The 18,672-nt window shown below is 39.4% G+C and overlaps 2 protein-coding genes across 16 annotated transcripts in view; one reads left to right on the top strand and one right to left on the bottom strand.

Moving 5' to 3' along the window:
- Window positions 1–9,317, top strand: part of LOC138739018 (cilium assembly protein DZIP1L-like) — a 205,379-nt gene extending 196,062 nt beyond the window's left edge. For 11 of the 15 annotated variants that reach the window (XM_069890367.1, XM_069890361.1, XM_069890366.1 and 8 more), the window contains one exon: window positions 4,257–5,670. The gene's annotated coding sequence lies outside the window, so the exon portion shown is untranslated. Of the gene's footprint in view, window positions 1–4,256; window positions 5,700–9,022 lie in introns of those variants that run through there. The other 4 variants (XM_069890358.1, XM_069890369.1, XM_069890355.1 and 1 more) reach the window with 3 other exon arrangements.
- cldn10a (claudin 10a) overlaps window positions 4,204–18,672 on the bottom strand; it is a 79,955-nt gene continuing 65,486 nt past the window's right edge. Inside the window, exon 5 of the mRNA XM_069892465.1 lies at window positions 4,204–4,339. Coding sequence (XP_069748566.1) covers window positions 4,204–4,339 — 136 coding nt within the window. The remainder of the gene's footprint in view (window positions 4,340–18,672) is intronic.

Here is an 18,672-nt window from a genome sequence, read left to right as displayed (position 1 = left end):
AGAAATGAGAAAGGCACAATCACTCTGATAAAGTTATAGTATAGACCTCCTGCTAGCTTCTTGTGATAGAGAGGAGCAAATATGTAGATTATGGAGAGTTGACGAAGCAGCAGGGTTGTCATAATGGAGACTTAATTTCCCCCATGTTGACTGGGATGTCCTTAGTGTTGGAGATGATGCAGAATTCATTGCGCATTCAGAAGAGTTTCTTAAAGTGGCAATGCGATCATTCAACAGGCAAGAGGACAGTATGAGACCTGGCCTGATGAGGAGATTGGAATTTCAGTGGCAGAACATTTTGGGAATAGTGATCACAGCTCCTTAAGTTATAAGATAGTTATGAAAAAGGATAAGTGTAGACCTTATGAGAAATGTTATGGGAAACCATAAGACAAACAGCTTATCTAAGTGCAGTAAAATCCCTGTTATCCAGAATTCAAGCAACTGGCAAAAAAATTGTGGAAAATAAATAGGTAAAAAAATACAAAAGTTTAAAATTGGTGCCCCCTAGCAGTTAGTTCACCAACTATGCAACACACAATCTTAGCGACCGGCAAATATACTTACCAGCATTTACCAATCCCCATTGGTGCCAGATACCAGGGGTTTTACTGTATCTGTTTCTGCTGGTTCTCGTCATCACTTTAGCAACTGTTCTGGAGTTGTCATTAGTTTAGATTTGTATCCTTTACTAATCTGGTACACGGTATTTCAAAACTAATTTCTACCTCATTGTCAAGGATATTAGGTAAAAATATTTGCATCACTTCAAAGTCATCACTTGGAAAATTGCCACACCTACCTCCCCACACCGACACTAACCAAATGTCCAAATATCATCCTGACTTCACATCTGCTTCATACTAACCAAGTCTTTTTTTGTTGATTCTTCTATTGAACGCTTTATTCGCTCATCAATTGTCTACACAGCCCATGCATATTTGTAATAAATCCTAGGCAACGTTTATGAATGACTCTACCCTACAACTTGCTCAATAGCCTCCTCTACACTAGTGAAATCAAATGCAGATTGGGTAGTCACCTGGCATACCAATTAAACTCATCCACAGAAGCTCCCTCGTTCATCAAAAGGAGCTTTCTCATTCATCCACAGCTTCTTTATTCCCTCCTTTAATTCTCTCTCCCACTCTCATTTTAAGCGTGGCTTCCTCCACTGTTACAAGACCCAACATGCGTTTAAGGGAAAAGGTTTTGGGACATGCCTTTGGGATACAATATCAAATTCTCGTTTGATCACTTTCTGTCTGCAGCACACCAGCCATTGCTGCTTGTCTTAGTTCAGTTCGTCCTATTTTCAGCAACCTGACACCAAGAAACTCTTTGTTTCATCTGATCTTAACTGCCATGTTAAATCATCCAATCTCAACCTTTCAAAGATATTCCCTTGGTTTATGCCAAAAAATATTTTTTCTCTTTAAAACTGTGATGAAAGATGGACATTTTTACTGTTTCTCTTTTTCTGGGTGTTGGCTGACCAACAGTTGTAATATTTTCTATTTTTATTTTGGATTTCCATCAGTTCAGGTGGCACAGTTAGTTCAGTAGTTAGTGCGACGCTGCTATAGAGCCAGCAATCAGAACCTGGGTTTGAATCCCATGCTGTCTGTAAGGAGTTTGTACGTTCTGCTCATGCTTGCATGGGTTTTCCCTGGGAGCTCCAGTTTCCTCACACTCTTCAAAAACATCTAGGGTGTAGGTCAATTGGGTGTCATTGTCAATGGGCGGCACAGGGCCTGTAAGTCTAAAATTCAAAATCTCGTTTTTCAATTTTCTGCTTTCCCAGCATGTATTATTGGCCATCACATCATCAACCCCAGATTTAGATTTATAGGATTCCCACAAAATCACTACAGGAATATCTTCCTAGGTAAGCATCGGTAATTCAAGAAGATGGCTCCCAATTTTCAGGAGTGAAGCTGGTGTGAAGATACCACGAGGTCAGCAGATCCACTGTCAAATTTTTAAAAAGGTGGATAGGTTACAAAGTAGCTCTCTTAATATTCAAAGAGTTAGGGTAATAGGTGCTTTTCTGGTTTGATGGTAGGATCTCTGTTTGTAAAATAACTTGGATACAGATGTAAGTAGTGTGATTTGTAAGTTTGCAAATTACATGAAGTGATGGAATTGTGGATTAGCAAGTACATCATCTGAGGACATAGGATCTGCTGGAAAACTGGAAGGAGCAGTTGTGGATGGAATTTAATCCAGACGTCAAATTCTGGTAGGACCTTTAGTATAAATGCCAGGGAACTTACTGTAGGAGCATCGATATAGAGAGGGACCTCGGAATGCAAGTCAGTATCTCATTAAATGTAGTGACATGGGTCGTCGTCGTGGCTATCCCTTGTAGTCAAGGATGATGCTTGTGCTTGTATTTGTATTTCTTTAATGTGTACTTAATGTTGCACTCCAAGAAGCACATGACAATTCACAAATCAACCAACTCATTCCAATGGCATGGAACACATGATAGCTGTACCTGATGAATTTGTTGGAGCCTTCATCCACCTTCACAGCCATTGAGTTCAGAGTAACTTTCTCCACCTACTCCACTGTTGAGGACTTGGTTGGATTGTTCTTTATTAGGGACCTCACTCTCAACTGCCATGGGTGACCCTGGAGCATAGCTCCAGATAGCATCGCTATCGGGATCTCAGGAGCACACAAGCTTCTCCACCCTGATAAGGCAACAATCCACGGAAAAGATATGGGTGGGGCAGAGTTGGGAAGAGAGCATTTGGTGGGCTTGTCTTCACAGGTGCAGCCATTAGTACGAATTTGGACACCATTTTGCAGCTGAACAAACCATTATAGACTGTGCATGGAGGTTTGTTTACAATTCTGCTTGCCACACTGAAGAATGGATAGGCCAGTTTTAGAGAGAGTGCACAGGATGATGCCTGGAATAGATGGCTGTAGTTGTGAGGAGTGATTTGGAAGTTCATCCTTTCTGAAACATAAACAGTGGAGTTGTGACTTTATAAAAGTTCATAGATAGGATTGGTTTCCAGAGAGTCAATAACTAGAGGGCACAGATTGATTAATGGTGAGATTAGAGTCATAGCACGGTAACAGCCCTTTATGGCCCAAACACGCTAATTAACCTACAAACACCATACTTTTTTTGGAGGGTGGGAAGAAACAGGAACACCTGGAGGAAGCCCACGCAGACATGGGGAGAACATGCAAGTTCCTTACGGACAGCACCGGATTCGAACACAGGATGTTGGTGCTGTCATAATGTTGTGCTCCCACTACATTGACTGTGCCACCCCATGATATTAACCAAGGAGGTGTATCTGAGGAGTAAGTCTATCATGTAGATGTTAGTGGGTATCTGGAATAGGAGGCAGCACAAATACAACATTTAAAGGGCATTTAAACAAGTACATAGATAAGAAAAATATAGAGGGATTCAGGCCAAGGGTTAGCATGGATCGGCATCACGATCACAGGGCTGTACGGCTCTGTGATTCAATGATTTCGTATTCAATATCATCAATAATAGTGATAACATTCCAAAAGAAGAGAAGCTTTTCCCCCCATGATACAATATGCAAATGCTCACAGGGCAGAATAAAGGGATTATTTTCAATCTCCCTGATGACAGCTAGGGTAAAATTTATTATAATCAACTGAGAGCTACAATTAATATTTGGATTCAAAATCTTCCTGTACCCTTCCAGGTTAACACAGCACGTGATAAAAGTACAATATCAGGGAGTCAGGTTTTGTTAGGTTTTTAATGGATCAATGCAGAGAACATGATTCTTTGTCTTGAGCACATTTAATCCATTGTTAAACATGCGACAACAACCTCATTTACTTTTTAGCTATCAGTTATGTATCTTCAAAAATAGGATTAATTTTCACCTGTTAACCATCTGAAATTTACATAGAATTCAATTATATTTTGCTACTAGTGATTCAGTCATCATTGCTGCACTCAACTTAGTGTTGCTTTATCATATTGACCACTAAAAAATCAAAATGAAATAAATGTACAAGAAAATCAGTCCACAGACAAAAATCATCTTCAAAAATCTTTTCTTGACCTTTAAAAAAAAGGAGCAATGTCTAAAGCTTGTATTTTTTGTAAAAAGCAACTGCAAATATCTTTTAAGAAATGAAAGTATTTTTAGATTGGATTTAAAGTACTTGATCTTTACCAGTGTCTTTTCATTAAACATATGCACTCTTATCAAATTGCTTTGGTGACATCCATACGGTCCCAGCTGATCTCATCTCTTCTGCCACCAAATGTGTCTTCACCGGAGAAGATTGGCAGGAGGTTGCAGCGCCGTGGTGACGACACACTCTGAAAGAAAAAGTTGGTACCTTCAGCAATTGACTTGACTCCGCATTAAAGCTCAGAAATAATTCCATCTACAAATGTCTTGAGAGCTTCATGCTTGGAAATTTCTCTTAAAATTGCCAGTGATACTATACAGTGTTCCCTCTTTACCTCTGCTAATTACCTTTGAAGTACCAAGTAAGTCCAAATAATGTTGGAATTTCCTAGGTCTCAAGCATTTACATGTATTCAAGCCTGAACAACCACATATGTCTGTGGTACATAATATCGAAGTTTCACAAACCTCTAATGTAAAAGCAATTTCATCATTCTTCTCCTACAATTATACGTTACTGACAATATGACCCCTTCTAGAATTTCCAGCCAGGGAAATAAACCTCTCACCTTGCCTCTCTGAAGCTTTTATGACACAAAGGGATGCAACAGGTCAGACAGCCTTCGAAATGGTGAGTCAATCTTTTTAGGTCAGGACCCTTTATCAAGACTAAAATAAAAAGGATGAAATAATGCATAGAAAGGGGGAAATAAGCTGGAGGAGAAGGTTTTCATGATTGGACTGCCTCAATGTTGCAGACGTGAACAAAGTAAAAATATGTGGTGATAGGATCCAGGGCAAGGCTTTCTTCATTAGGTATTGTCCAAAACTGTGGTCTCACCAAAGTCCCAGACAATCATAGCACAACTTCGTGACTTATACTCAGATCCTCAGATGGTGCTGGGAAGTAGCAACGTGCTGTCAGGTGCAGAGCAGGGAAACTTAAAGCTAAATAAATCGGTGCACAATATCACTCTAACAGACAGGCTTTAAAACCATTTCAATGGATGAGCCATCTTGTGATCGCCCATTGAAATCAACAAACCTGTCCCTTTGGCAAGTAAGGTCAGTAGTAGCATCACAGAAGCTGACAAGCTTTCAACTGTTTGGATATATCAAGCAAGTTTAGAAAAACCTTGCAAAAGCTGAGAAGCTTTTAAGCTGTTTAAATGAATTTGTGATCCTATCTCCTCTACCTGCCTATACCTTTCATACCTTCTGTCCTATACTCTGTCACTTCTGGGTCCCTTCCCAACTTCTATCATCCTTTATACATAAATGTAATTTTACCCCCTTTCTTTAGTCTTGATAAAGATTATAGGCTCAAAATGTTGACTGACCATCTCTACCCATGGAAGCTGTGTGACCTGCTGAGTTCTTCCAGCAATTCTTTGCTCAAGATTCCCGCATCTGCAGCTTTTGTGTTTCTCTGTTTATTCTACTGCCTAACATACTGAATAAAACCATGTGAGATTTATTTAATGCGAATATATTTTGTCTGAAACTTCAATGGAAATAGTAAATCCATAGATTTCTCTTGTCTACCTCCTAAGTTCAAAGCATCCTGTTAACATTATTCATAATGAATTTCAGAATTTTCCCAGCCTAACAGTGCTAGAGATACAAGTTCAACCCTAACAACTAGAAAGGCCTTTGACAAGTTACCAATGGTAGGCTGGTCCAGAAGGAGAGAAAACATGCCAAGCCAAGTCCATTCAAAATTGGCTGGGTGTTAGGAGGCAGAGCGTGGTTGTGGAGGTTTTTATTCAATAGGATGCCTGTGACCTGTGGTGTGCCACAGGGATCAGTAATAAGTCCACTGTTGTTTGTCATCTATGTTAATAATTTGGATAACAATGTAGGCAGCATGGTTGGTAAGTTTGGAGAGTTTGCTGGTAGAGTAAAGAATGTCATCAAAACTACATTGGATCTTGATCAACTGGGTGTTGGGTAAGGAATGATCGATAGAATTTAATCAGATAAGGGTGAGGTGTTGTATTTTAGTAAGTTTCAACCAAGAAAGGACATGCATAGTAAATGGTGTGGCTCTGGAGAGTGTTGTAGATCAGAGACACCTGGAGTTACATAGTACCCTGAAAGTACTGACACAGGTATACAGGATGCTGAAAAAGGTGTTTGGCACAACCACCTTCATCAGTCAGGGTACTGAGTATAGGAGTTAGAACATCATGTTACAGCTGTTGCATAAGATATTGGCAAGGCCACAGTTTTGTAGTATTGGGTTCAGCTCTGGTTGCCCAGCTGCAGAGGTGGGTAAATTATGACATTTAAAAGACTTGAACATGTATGTAAATAAAGAAGGTTTAAGACATGGTAATGGGCCAAATATAGCCAAATGGGACAAGCTCAGCAAGGCGGTTTGATCAACATGGATGAGCTGGGCCAAAGTGCCCATTTCCTTCTATACCTCCATGATCCTGTGGTCTTGGGTATTGTTTGTGAGAGTTTGCACATTCTCTCTCTGCCATGTTGCTTACCATGGGGTGATTCAATGTCCTTCCATATCCCAAGAACATGCAATCTTGTAGGTCAATTGGTACTGTGGATCAGTTGTTGAATCTGGAATGGGGGAATGGATGAATAACTATCAGATTATCATAAATGGGTGGTTGATGGCCAGAATGATTCAACATGTGGACAGGCTTGTTTTCATGCTATCTCTGGCCTATAGTTTCCTATCTTGTCTTTCTACTTTCTCAAATAGTGGTGAAATGTTTGTTACCTTCCAACCCATGGGGCAATCCGAAATCCAGGAAATTTGAGGAAATCCTCATTAATGCATTCTCTATTGGAAACCACCTGTTTTAAAAGTTGTCGATGTGAACAACCACATTTGTTTACTTTTTTTCTACTCAGCCTTTTTTTCTCCACCATTTGTAGTAATTTATCTTGCTTTCTTTTTTAGACATACAGCACGGTAATAGACCATTTCGGCCCATGTGTCTGTGCTGCTCAATTTACACCCAATTAACCTACACCCCAGTACATTTTAAACAATGGGAGGAAACTGGAGACCCTGGAAAAAAAAACTCACACAGATGTGGAGAGAATGTACAAACCCCTTACAGTCAGCACAAGATTTGAACCCCAATCCTGACCGCTGACACTGTATAGACTTTGCACTAACCACTACACCAACCAAGCATCTCCTTTTTACAAGGAGACAAACAGGACATTTCTTTATTATCCTTTGCTGCTTCCCTAAAACACTCTCAATCCTCTTTTTATTCATTATGGAATTGTATAGATGGAAACACATCATTCAGTCATACCCTTTAGTGGATCAGTGGACACCCGTCATCCCATCATTTACCACTTGGTCCCAAGCTCTGCATGCCTATTAAGTGCTCATTTTGATACTTCATCCACTCATTCCAGGTGCAATCTGCATTTTGAGGAAGAAGAACTTCCATATATCCCTCTTGAATTTCTACCCACCTCAACCTTCCCTCCTTACCCCATACCATTTCCTCTAGTTTTATCTAGCATTGATGTGGGAAAAAGTTTTCTTCAGTTTACAGAGTTTTTACATGCCTTAATCACATCCACTCTTAACTTCCAGCACAGGGAGAAAAGACTCATTTTCTTCAGTCTGTCCTCATAACTGAAATGCTTGACCCCGACAACATCTTGGTATGGAATCAGACATTTTGGCATCCATAGTTTGGCGACAGATATTTTGGCACTCGCATTTGGCGACGGATATGGCATTTAATTTATTAATATATAAAATTATTAATTCAATTTGTTTATTGAAAAAATTGTGATGATCACGTGACAAATCACATGAACGAACCTGTGATTATTTGTATAATAAGTGATTACCTGTATAATCCCAGTCTAAAATAGATAAGATAAAATAAATCCCAAAATATTGTTTTCCTCTCCTGACAGATGCAGACTGACCTGCTGATTGATTCCAGCATCTGTGTAAGCCTCCCAACTTCATGCCTCCTCTCCCCAGGGGAGGGATAGTGTTACCCAGAGGAGGGTAATTTACCGGAGGCTCATAATCTCGGTGGAAGGAGGAAATGCTACCAAAAGCCCTTGTTTGCCAGGAAGGGAGTTTCTGCAATGCTGGTGGTTCGGTCTCCCACAGGCAGTGTGGCAGGAAGGAGTCGACTAGCAGACAGTGATTGGGGTTGGCAGGAAGCTGGGCCTGGGTACAGTCTGTGCAGGGAGTCCATCCTTTTGCTAACTACTACCTAACTGTTAGTGCCAAAGTGTCCATCTCCAAACTGTGGAGGCCAAAATGTCTGGTGCCAAAATGCCCTAGACCTGGTTGGGAAGGCCATATGAGATGCAGGCCTTCATTAGTTGATCCACTGAATACAGAAGTAGGGAAGTTATGCATCAACTTTATAAGGCTTGTAATTTTGGCCACCACACTATAGGAAGGATGTGACAGTGCTGGTCTGGCTACAAAGGAAACTCACCAGGATGGCTCTAGGACATTTTGTTAGCAGTAGTAGCAGATTATACCACCTCTAGGATGCACTGTAGCTACTTATCAGGGCCACATCCCAAACCCATGATCTCTACCACGTAGAATGATGAGGATGGAAAAAGCATGGAGACACCTCCACCTTGAAGTTGCCCTCCATGCCATACCCCATCCTGACTTGTAACTACATCAGTGTTCCTTCACTGCCACTGAGCCAAAATCCAGGAATTCTCTCCCTAACAGTACTTCTACACCACATGGATTGATAAAGGAAGCTGCTCACCACTGTCTTCTGATGGGCAATTAAATCCTGGCTCAGGCTATGAAGCCTATGACCTTGTATGAATAACAAAAAAATAAGCAACCAAACATCTGGGACCTAATCCTGTGTTTGCTTGGTTTACAGGTTGAAGCAAAAGGGTGTTTGAAGATCAGAATCTCCACACCTGTGACAAAATGTTGCTTCTTATATCCAATACCTACAATAGATATCTTAATGCACTAGTTAAATGCAACTAGGGTGGATTTTACACAATTATTCAAATTCATTGCAATGGTGAACAAACCAAAGTCAGCACGGCCCAGTACTCAAGCCCTGGTTACTTTCCATTAGCTATGAGGGACAGGCCATACATGACGTCAAATTACCTAAACCAGTGGTTCTCAATCTTTTTCTTTCCACTCACATTCCACTTTAAATATTCCCTATGCCATAGGTGCTCTGTGATTAGGAAGAGATTGCTTAAGGTGGGATGTGGATGAAAAGAAAAAGTTTGAAACCACTGTTTTAATCGTACCTAATTGACTTGTTATGTGCACGGTTTCATAACAATTTTTCTCAAGAAAAATATTTCAGTAACAATTGGGTCTAGAGTAGTGATTCTCAACCTTCCCTTCCCACTCACATACCACCCTAAGCAATCCCTTACTAATCACAGAGCACCAATGGCATAGGAAATACTTAAAGTGGGATGTGAGTGGAAAGAAAAAGGTTGAGAACCACTGACCTAACCGAACACTCCATTCTCATTTCTGACAAAAGTTTTTCTTCCAATTTCAAACATTTGATGAAGTCAAGATTCACATAATATGGTGAGGAATACTGAAAGCATTCATTATGGCAGAATATTTGCACCTGACACTCCACTTGCCCCTTCGCCCTTCAACATGTTTCTGATTCATCGGCTGCAGATGGGACAAGCAAATGCTGTTTATTATACTTGACCCTCTTATCATCAAGGCCCTGTTTAGAATGTATACTCTGACTGAAACCATATAATCTCAGCAATGAGTTAACCTGCAAGAGGGAATTAATAATAGAAAGAGGAATCAGGATGTTGTCTTATTTTAGCATAAAATTGTTAAAACTATCTGTTATCATTTCAGACTTAAATGTACCTGTTACAGGATTAACAGGAGTAAATTAAAAGTATTAAAGCAGTAATAGACTAGTTTTAAATTGCAAAAGCAGAATTACTGGACAGAAATCCTGGGACAGAGGTCTGGAAAAAAAAGGATAGGATTGGTCTAGGGGTGACGGATAGGGAATCGTCTAATATGTAAATTACATTCTTTATAAAAGACAACACACAAAAGGTCAGTCTTTCAGACTTTAATGGACTGTAGACAATAGGGAACTCAAGGATATCACATTTTTGCATGTATGAAACTGAGCTTGTGAATGCAGAATATTACTGCTTTAAAAGGAAAGCTATGTGGCTGGCAGAACATTACCAAACAGAAACATAGGTTGGATTCAGCACAAAAGGTCATTCAGCCATTGTGTTTGTATCCGCTCCTGAGCAAAGCTGATCTTGTATCTTGCCTTTCACCTATTTAATACACCTACCACCATTCACCCCACCAGTCGCCACATCTAACGTATTATCCTTCGTAATATCCATCACCTCCAATGGGATCCCATCGCCAGATACATCTTGTCCTAGTGTGGGCATTGAGGCTTTGGCTCAAGGGGGTTTCAGAGAGAAGAGGCGAAGACTAAGGTAAGACTCTGGTGAGAGATTATTCTTTGTTCTAAGACATGTGCTGAGGGACAGTAGTTAGAATGGCAATGGGGTCAGTGGAATCTTCGTCATGTGAGATGTGTGAACTCTGGGAGACTTGCCATCTCCCTGATATCTATATCTGCACAAAGTGCATCGAGATGTAGCTCCTTACTGGAGCTGAAGCTCAATGACCTTTAGCTCGAACGGACAAACAAGAGGTTTATAGACAGGAGCTACAGGGCAACAGACATGCCACAGCTGTAGGAGGGAGGAAGCTGAGTGACTGTCAGGAGAGGGAAAGGAAAAGCCAGCAGGCAAGTAGTGCAGGGCACCCCTGTGGCCATTCCCCTCAATAATAAGTATACTGCTTAGGATACTGTTGGGGGTCAACAGTGACCGGGTCTCTGCCTCTGATCCTGGCCCTAATGCTTAGAAGGGGAGCAGTAGTGATAGGGGATTCTATAGTTAGAGGGATAGAGATTCTATGGACATGAAAGAAACACATCGATGGTTTGTTGCTCCCCCTCCCCCCCTCCCCACCGTGCCAGGGCGAGGGACATCTTGGATTAGGTCTATGGCATCCTGAAAAGAGAGGCTGAGCAGCCAGAAGTTGTGGTCCATTTTGGTATGAATGGCATAGATAGGAAAAGAAATGACATTCTGAAGAGAGAATACAGGGAGCTAGATAGGAAGCTGTAAGGCCTTAAGGCCTTGTCTTAAGGCCTCAAGGGTAGTAATCTCAGGATTGCTGCCTGTGCCATGAGCCAGTGTTGGAATAAATAAGATGATATGATGAATGAATGCATGGCTGAAGAATTGGTATAGGGGACAGGGGTTCAAATTTCTGGCTCATTGGGATCTCTTCTGGGGAAGGTATGATCTGTAAAAAAAGGATGGGTTACACCTCAACTGAAAGGCTACCAATCTCCTGGCAAAGAGGATTGCTAGAGCTGTTGGGGAGGGTTTAAACTAGTTTGGCAAGGGATGGGAACCAGATGAAAGGACAGAGAATAGAATGCTAGAAGTATTAGGAATTAGAGATAAGAATTTAGAGCATGGATCAGTATGTGGAAATACGATGTTGTGGCTGTTGCATAGACTTGGCTGACATGAGGACAGGATTAGTTGATGCAGGTACCTGGATTTAGATGTTTCAAAAGGGATAGGATGTAGGTAAAAATACGGTGGAGGAGTAACATGACAAATCAGGGATAATATCATTGCTGCAGAAAGAGAACATTATGGAGGAATTTTCTACTATGGGTGGAAGTCAGAAGGAGAACATTGTGGAGGGATTGTCTACTGACTCAGTATGGGTGGAAGTCAGAAGCAGGAAGGAAGCAATCACTCTATTGGGAGTAGTCTAAAGGGTCCCAAACAGCTCTTGGGACATTGAGGAGCAGATAAGCATGTGGATTGTGGAATGGTGCAAAAATAACAGGGTTGTTGATATGGGAGACTTCAACTTCCCTAATATTGACTGGGACCTCCTTACTGCAAGAGGGATAGATGGTACAGAATTTGTCAGAAGTACCCAAGAAAGATTATTGACATAGCACATGGACAAGCCACTTAGAATATTGTCTCCAGCTCTGATCACCTTATTACAGAAGGATGGGGAATCTTTAGAGAGGGTGCAGAAAAGATTTACCAGGATGTTGCCTGGATAGGAAAATGAGTCTTATGAGGAAAGGTTAACAGCTAGGGCTTTTCTCTTTGGAGTGAAGAAGGATGAGAGGTGACTTTATAGAGGTGACTTCTATAGAGGCAAAAATAGGATGGACAGCCAGCACCTTTCTCCCAGGGCAACAGTTGCAAATACCAAAGGACATCTGTATAAAGTGAAGGGAGGAAAGTTTAATGGAGACATTAGGGGTAAGCTGGTTTTTTAAAACACATAGTAGTGGGTGCCTGGAATGCATTGTCAGGGGTGGTGATGGAGGCTGGTAAAATAGGGACACTTTAAAGACTCTTGGACAGGCACATGGATGCGAGAAAAATAGAGGGTTATAGATGTGAAATAGCTAAGGTTTAAATTGTTGAGTGGGTTTATACAGGTCAGTACACACTGTGGGCTGAAGGGATTGAGCTATGCTGCAATGTTCTGTGATTCCTGGCCTTATCTCTTCAGCATCACCTCCATTTGGGACCACAAACAGTCCTTCTGTTGAGGCTGCAATGAGATGAAGAAGAGTGAATCTCAGGAATGACATGTATCCAAGTTTCCCATCATCACATTAGATCACCTGGACCACGAGAACACCTGATGATGGGCCCAGTCCCTAAACATTGGTTACCTTTTACTTCTTATGGATTCTGTATGACCTGCTGAGATTCTCCAGCACATTTGTACCTTCCACCTATTATCCACCTATTACCTCTGTCTGACCTGTACATCTTGTTATATCGAGGGTCATCTGACCTCTCCGGCAGGAACCTGGTCGCATGTCACCTCACGTGCCAATCAAGGATCGAACCACCCACAAGTGAGGCTATATCTTAACTGGTTCTCCTTGAAACCTTAAATCAAATGGGCACACCTGATACCACCCCCCCCACCTGCCCCCCCCAATCCCAAAGTAGGCTGCAGAATAAGGCCTACCATGTGGAGTAACTCTCTCTCTTTCACCTTGGAATTCGAGCTCCACTCTACGATCCGAACCTTAGATGACACTAAAGAACCAATTGTAAGGTGTGTGCCGATAAAGGGTGGGGCTGGGGGGGGTGGTGGCTGTTGTGGCACTTACCCAAGTAAGGCTAAACCGTCTCACTTGATGTTGATCATAGATATTGTATCTCAGAACTACTAAATATAAGGAAGAAAAGATACGTCTTTCAGTTAGCCCCATTTTAAAATGGTCTTCTCAGTCTTCTCATCTGGTGCCTTTTATCTTTTCATAATTTTTTTTAAAATTCTTCCACTTCTTGAAAATTTGACAATTACCTTCTGAGACATCCACCCACACCACGCTGGGCAAGTCATTGAATAGTTAAAGTTTTTAGATCGCTGTTGTCTCTTTACTTCATCAAATTCCTTTCTTTGTTTGACCAAGGTAGGGCTAAAGTCCTGAAAAACGTTACTTTTGCATTGTCCACCACGAGTGGGCCATTGTTATTTTTTTGAATATTCGTATGCTGCCCCCAAGATCACATCCCTCTCCCAGTAACTTAAAAGACTTACCAGGACTAGTCGTGGTCACTGTTCACCAGTTATTCTGGGCCAAAAGCCCTTTCAATTTGTAACTTTGCATTTAACTTCTTTTGTCCCAGCATTTGTGGAATCCATGTTTCATAGAAGGTCACCAGGTCTTTCCCTCGATTCATTCTCTCAGTTCTTACATTGTTCCATCTGCTGAAATTTTCCAATTGTCTATCAATCCTTTTCCATCTGCATCCCCAGTTTTTGCTTTTTCTTCTCAAGCTTTTAGCCTTTTGTTTTGTCCAGCTTGGCCTCCACTTGAGTCATTCACTCTGTTAAATTTTCCATGATTTCCTTAATTTCCGATATCTTTTCCCATTTGTCTCTTATTGCGGATCCAACATTCGTGAAATGAGAGCACAAAGTTTCCATCTTGTTCAGGAGGGTCATTCCCCCCCCCCCAGCATTAACTGTTTCTCGCATTCAGACATACTGCCAAACCGAGTGAATTTTTTAAAGCACAGAATTACAGACTCATTCAGTGTGGAAATAGGCGTGTGTTTGGTCCATATCCCTCAAAACACATGCTATTCATGTATCGGCCAAATGTTTTCTTAAACATTACAATTGTACCTGCCTCAGCCACCTCCTCCACACACCAATTCCATACACCCACCATCTTCTGTGTAAAAAGTTTAATTTTTTAAAAAATTAGGCATACAGTACAGTAACAGGCCCTTCCGGCCCATGAGCTCGTGCTGCTCAATTACACCCAACTAACCTACAACTGCCATACATTTTGAAGGGTGGGAGGAAACCAGAGCACTCGGAAGAATCCCACGCAGATACAAGGAGAACATATAAAATCCTTGCAGAGAGCGCCAGATTCAAACCTGGATTATTGGTGCCGTGAATGCTTTGCACTAACCGCTACATTAACTGTGCTGCCCTACACTAACCATGTCACCCAGATCCCATTAAATCTCTCCCCTCATCTCAAACCTATGTTCTCTGCTAACTGATTCCCCAACTCTGGGTAAAAGACTCTCTGTATTCTTCTCACCAGTTTTCATTTTCAAATTTATTTCAAATTTCCAGCATCTTTAAGGAATAAATATGGAATAACCCCAAATATACTTTTTTGCTATTTTCAATTGAGAGGATATCTTTGGGAAAAGTTAGGACCAACAATGTTTTTTACTGGCTTGTAGTGAGTTGGAAATTCTTATCAGGAGAGGTAATACCAAGAAATGTATCTCTGTAATGTTCCTTTGATTACAAGCAGGCACTATTAAACTGGGAATCCATAAATCTAGACAGAAATGGGAGGCTGATCTAAATATTACGATTGATGAGAAAAGGAGGTCAGATCTTTGTCGAGATGTTATGACAAATATAAATGCAAGGCATAGATTAGTTCAATGTAATTATCTGCATCAAATATATTTAACACCATAAAAATTGAATAAAGTGAAATCAGACTTATGAGATAAATGTTTTAGATGTGGTGAACATTCGACTTGGTCATGTTCTAAAGTAAGGTCTTTTTGGGTGAAAGGGAAATTTTTAGAACAAATTACTGATATTGTATTTCTGCAAAATTCAGACTTATTTTTATTAGGAAATATAGAACGCACAAGACCTAAGTTAAAATGATCATTTTATCGTGAAATTTATTATTTAAGAAATAAATATTCTATCTTTTTACAAATTCGGAGTCCATATATGCAAAATTTATGGGTAAATATATAAAATGTACTTCCTGCCTCTAAAGACCTGTAATAATCTTCTTCCCTAAAATGATTGTATAAACACTGTAGGGTCCCAGTGTGCGAAATGAACCTTCATGCAATCCAGGAAACTTTGTCTATATTTTATGTAACTAAATATCATACTTATTTTTTCTTTCTGTATAATTTCTGAGTGGGAGGGGGGTTTAAGGAGGAAGGGATGGGAGGCTAAGGGTGGGATAAAACTAGCGTATAATCATTGTAATTTTAAATTTAATCAATATTTATCCATTTGAAAGTTTATTAATTACATTTATGGAAAATTTTTAAATAAAATATTCAAAAGAATTTTCCAGTATCTTCAGTGTTTCGTTTCACAAAACAATTCCAAGATTAACTGCAGAAAAGACAACAAAATTTGCCTCCTTACTACAATCAGTCAACATTGTTCTCTTGATGTGTTTTACCAACACATCTACAAGTCATCAAGAGTTGCCTTAAATTTTACGAGGAAGTTTCGCTTATTACTAACTGCCAAAATTGTGATAATACAGTCTTGCACCTTTTAACAATCTGTGGATTGTTATTTCTCTAATTTGCCAGTACGAGATTAAATCAACGTTGCAGGATGATTGCTATCACCACTGCCTCCCAGATGATTTTATACAGTTCCATTTTCTGAGGAACTTTGACCTTAAATCATGAACAAACTCAAAACCTGTCTGGCACAGTTAAAAATCAAACTGCCAGAGGACTCACCTGGTCAATGCACTGACTCATGAACTTGCATGAGGACTGGAATAGGTAATGGAAAAATGGAGCTCAAATTTCACTGAGTAATGAGTAACCAGAGTTTACTGTCATATACTAAAGTACAATGTGCAGATGCACCATCATTCTTATTTTCTGCAGCCAACCAACGACAATACACACATTAAATTTCCACAGTTTGCCAAGGCAGAAAAAGAGATTTTAAAAAATATAAAGGGTAAGATAAATAAATATTCACAGTTGCAGTTAGTGCGAGTGACATCTCAATGGTGCAATTAGACCTTCTGGTTGTCCCAAACTAGAGTGTGGTTAGGGTTAGGTTCAAAACCTGAAAGTTGATGAATATAAACTTCTTGATTCATAAATGATGGAGCTGAGGCTTTTATACTTTCTGTCTGATGGGAGCAGCAAGAAGAGGTTGTGACCAGGGTGATGAGGATCCTTAATAATGTAGGCTGCCTTCTTGAGACAGAGGCACATGTAGATGTCTTCAGTGGATACGAGTTTCAGAGCCTGTGATGGACTTAGGTAGGTTTGCCACTTTCTGCAGCTTTCTGCATTCTTGGGCACTTGTTTTAAAAAAAACCTGAGGAAGTATGATAGGGTATTAAACACACCAAATCTCTTCAGACTTCTAAGGAAGTGGAGGTATCATGTGCCTTTTTCATGGTTGCCTCAATATGCTGGCTTCAGGAGAGGACTTCTAATAGGTGGACTCCCAAGTACTTACCCTATCCACCTCCATCTCAACAATAAAGACAGATGTGTGGTCCTTCATCCAGCCTTTCCTAAAATCTACCATGAGGTTGTTAGTCTTGCTGATGTTGAGCAAGATCATTGTACTGGCACCACAGAGCTAGTTTGTTGATTTCCAGTCTATATTTGGACACATCAAATCCTGTAATTTGGCCAACACATTGAAAACAAGAATCCAACTTATTAAGACCAATTTTTTAAAATTTCTCCAGTGTTAAATATAGCTGATGAATAAAATTATAATTAATCATCGCTAGTCTAGCATTAATTAATTTCCGAATACTATTCTGACAAATTTCCATCCAAGCTTCTTCAGCTATTTTATGTCCTAAATCTTTTTCCCATTTCAACTTATCTTTATCCCAGTCTTTTTTACTATCAATTTCTTATAAAATACAATACAAATCAGATATATATCCCTTTTTTGGTATTGAAAGTACATATTCTTCAAAACTAGATTCAGGCAATAAAATCATATGTCGACCACATAACTGTTTTACAAAAGATCTTAATTGATAATATACAAATATAGAATTTGCACTAATACCATATTTCCTTTGTAATTCGTCAAAGGAACAAAAACAACCCTCAGAAAAACAATATGATAAATTTTTTATTCCCTTCTTTTCCCATTTTTTCAAAGTGGCATTGGAGACCGTAAAAGGAACAAGTTGATTATTATATAATGGCAATCTTCCAGAATATATATTTTTAAGTCCCCATTTTTTAAGTTTACTTGTCCATAAATTCAATAAATGTTTCAATATTGGTACATCATAAGTTCGTAATAAATTTTTATTCCATCGAAACAAAAACTCATGAGGAAATTTTACCCAACTAGGTGGGTCATCCATATTCATTAATGCACTAAGAAATTTGAATTGAGCTACTTCATAATAATGCCGAAAATTCAGTAATCTTAAACCTCCAAATTGAAAATCCCACATCAATTTTCTCATTGCTACTCTTGGAAATTTTCCCTTCCATAAGAATTCTCTAATCGCTTTATATAAGTCCTTAAAAAAACTTTAAAAAAAAAAATAAGGAATTGATTGAAACAAATATTGTATTCTAGGAAAAATATTCATTTTTATGGTATTAATCCTCCCTAGAAAACCCAAAGGTAGATCCCAATACTTTTTTGCATACTGTTTGGCTTTGTGATCGATTGCAAGAGTTTTGGAAAGGTATTCAATCTATTTTTAACAGTTTATATAATATTCATCTTGTATTAGATCCCGATATATTTTTATTAGGGAACATGCAATCATTAATTGATTTAGGTTTAGAGGATTATCAGATTTCATTTATCTATTTAGCTTTAGTCGTGGCTAAGAAATGTATAGCACTTACTTGGAAAGATAGAAATATACTAACTTTAGATAAGTGGTATTTGGAAATGAAATTTTGTTTGACTATGGAAAGGATATCTTTTTCAATTCAGGATAAGATGTCTTTTTATAAGTTAAAGTGGACTCCGTTTGCTAATTATATGCATTTAAGTTTGATTTAAATATATGTTTAAGCGTGATATTTTAGTATTGATAATTTTTTTTATTGTTAGAATTTTTTTTAGGTTAAGTTTTATCTCTTTTATTTTTTTCCATATAATATTGTTAATTTTATTAACTCTTCACTCTTTATTTTGGGGGGG

This window comes from Narcine bancroftii, chromosome 7, assembly GCF_036971445.1.
Source record: "Narcine bancroftii isolate sNarBan1 chromosome 7, sNarBan1.hap1, whole genome shotgun sequence".
Lineage (NCBI taxonomy): Eukaryota > Metazoa > Chordata > Chondrichthyes > Torpediniformes > Narcinidae > Narcine > Narcine bancroftii.
Note: the sequence above shows the minus strand (reverse complement) of the source record. Positions and strands in the feature narration are given on the sequence as shown.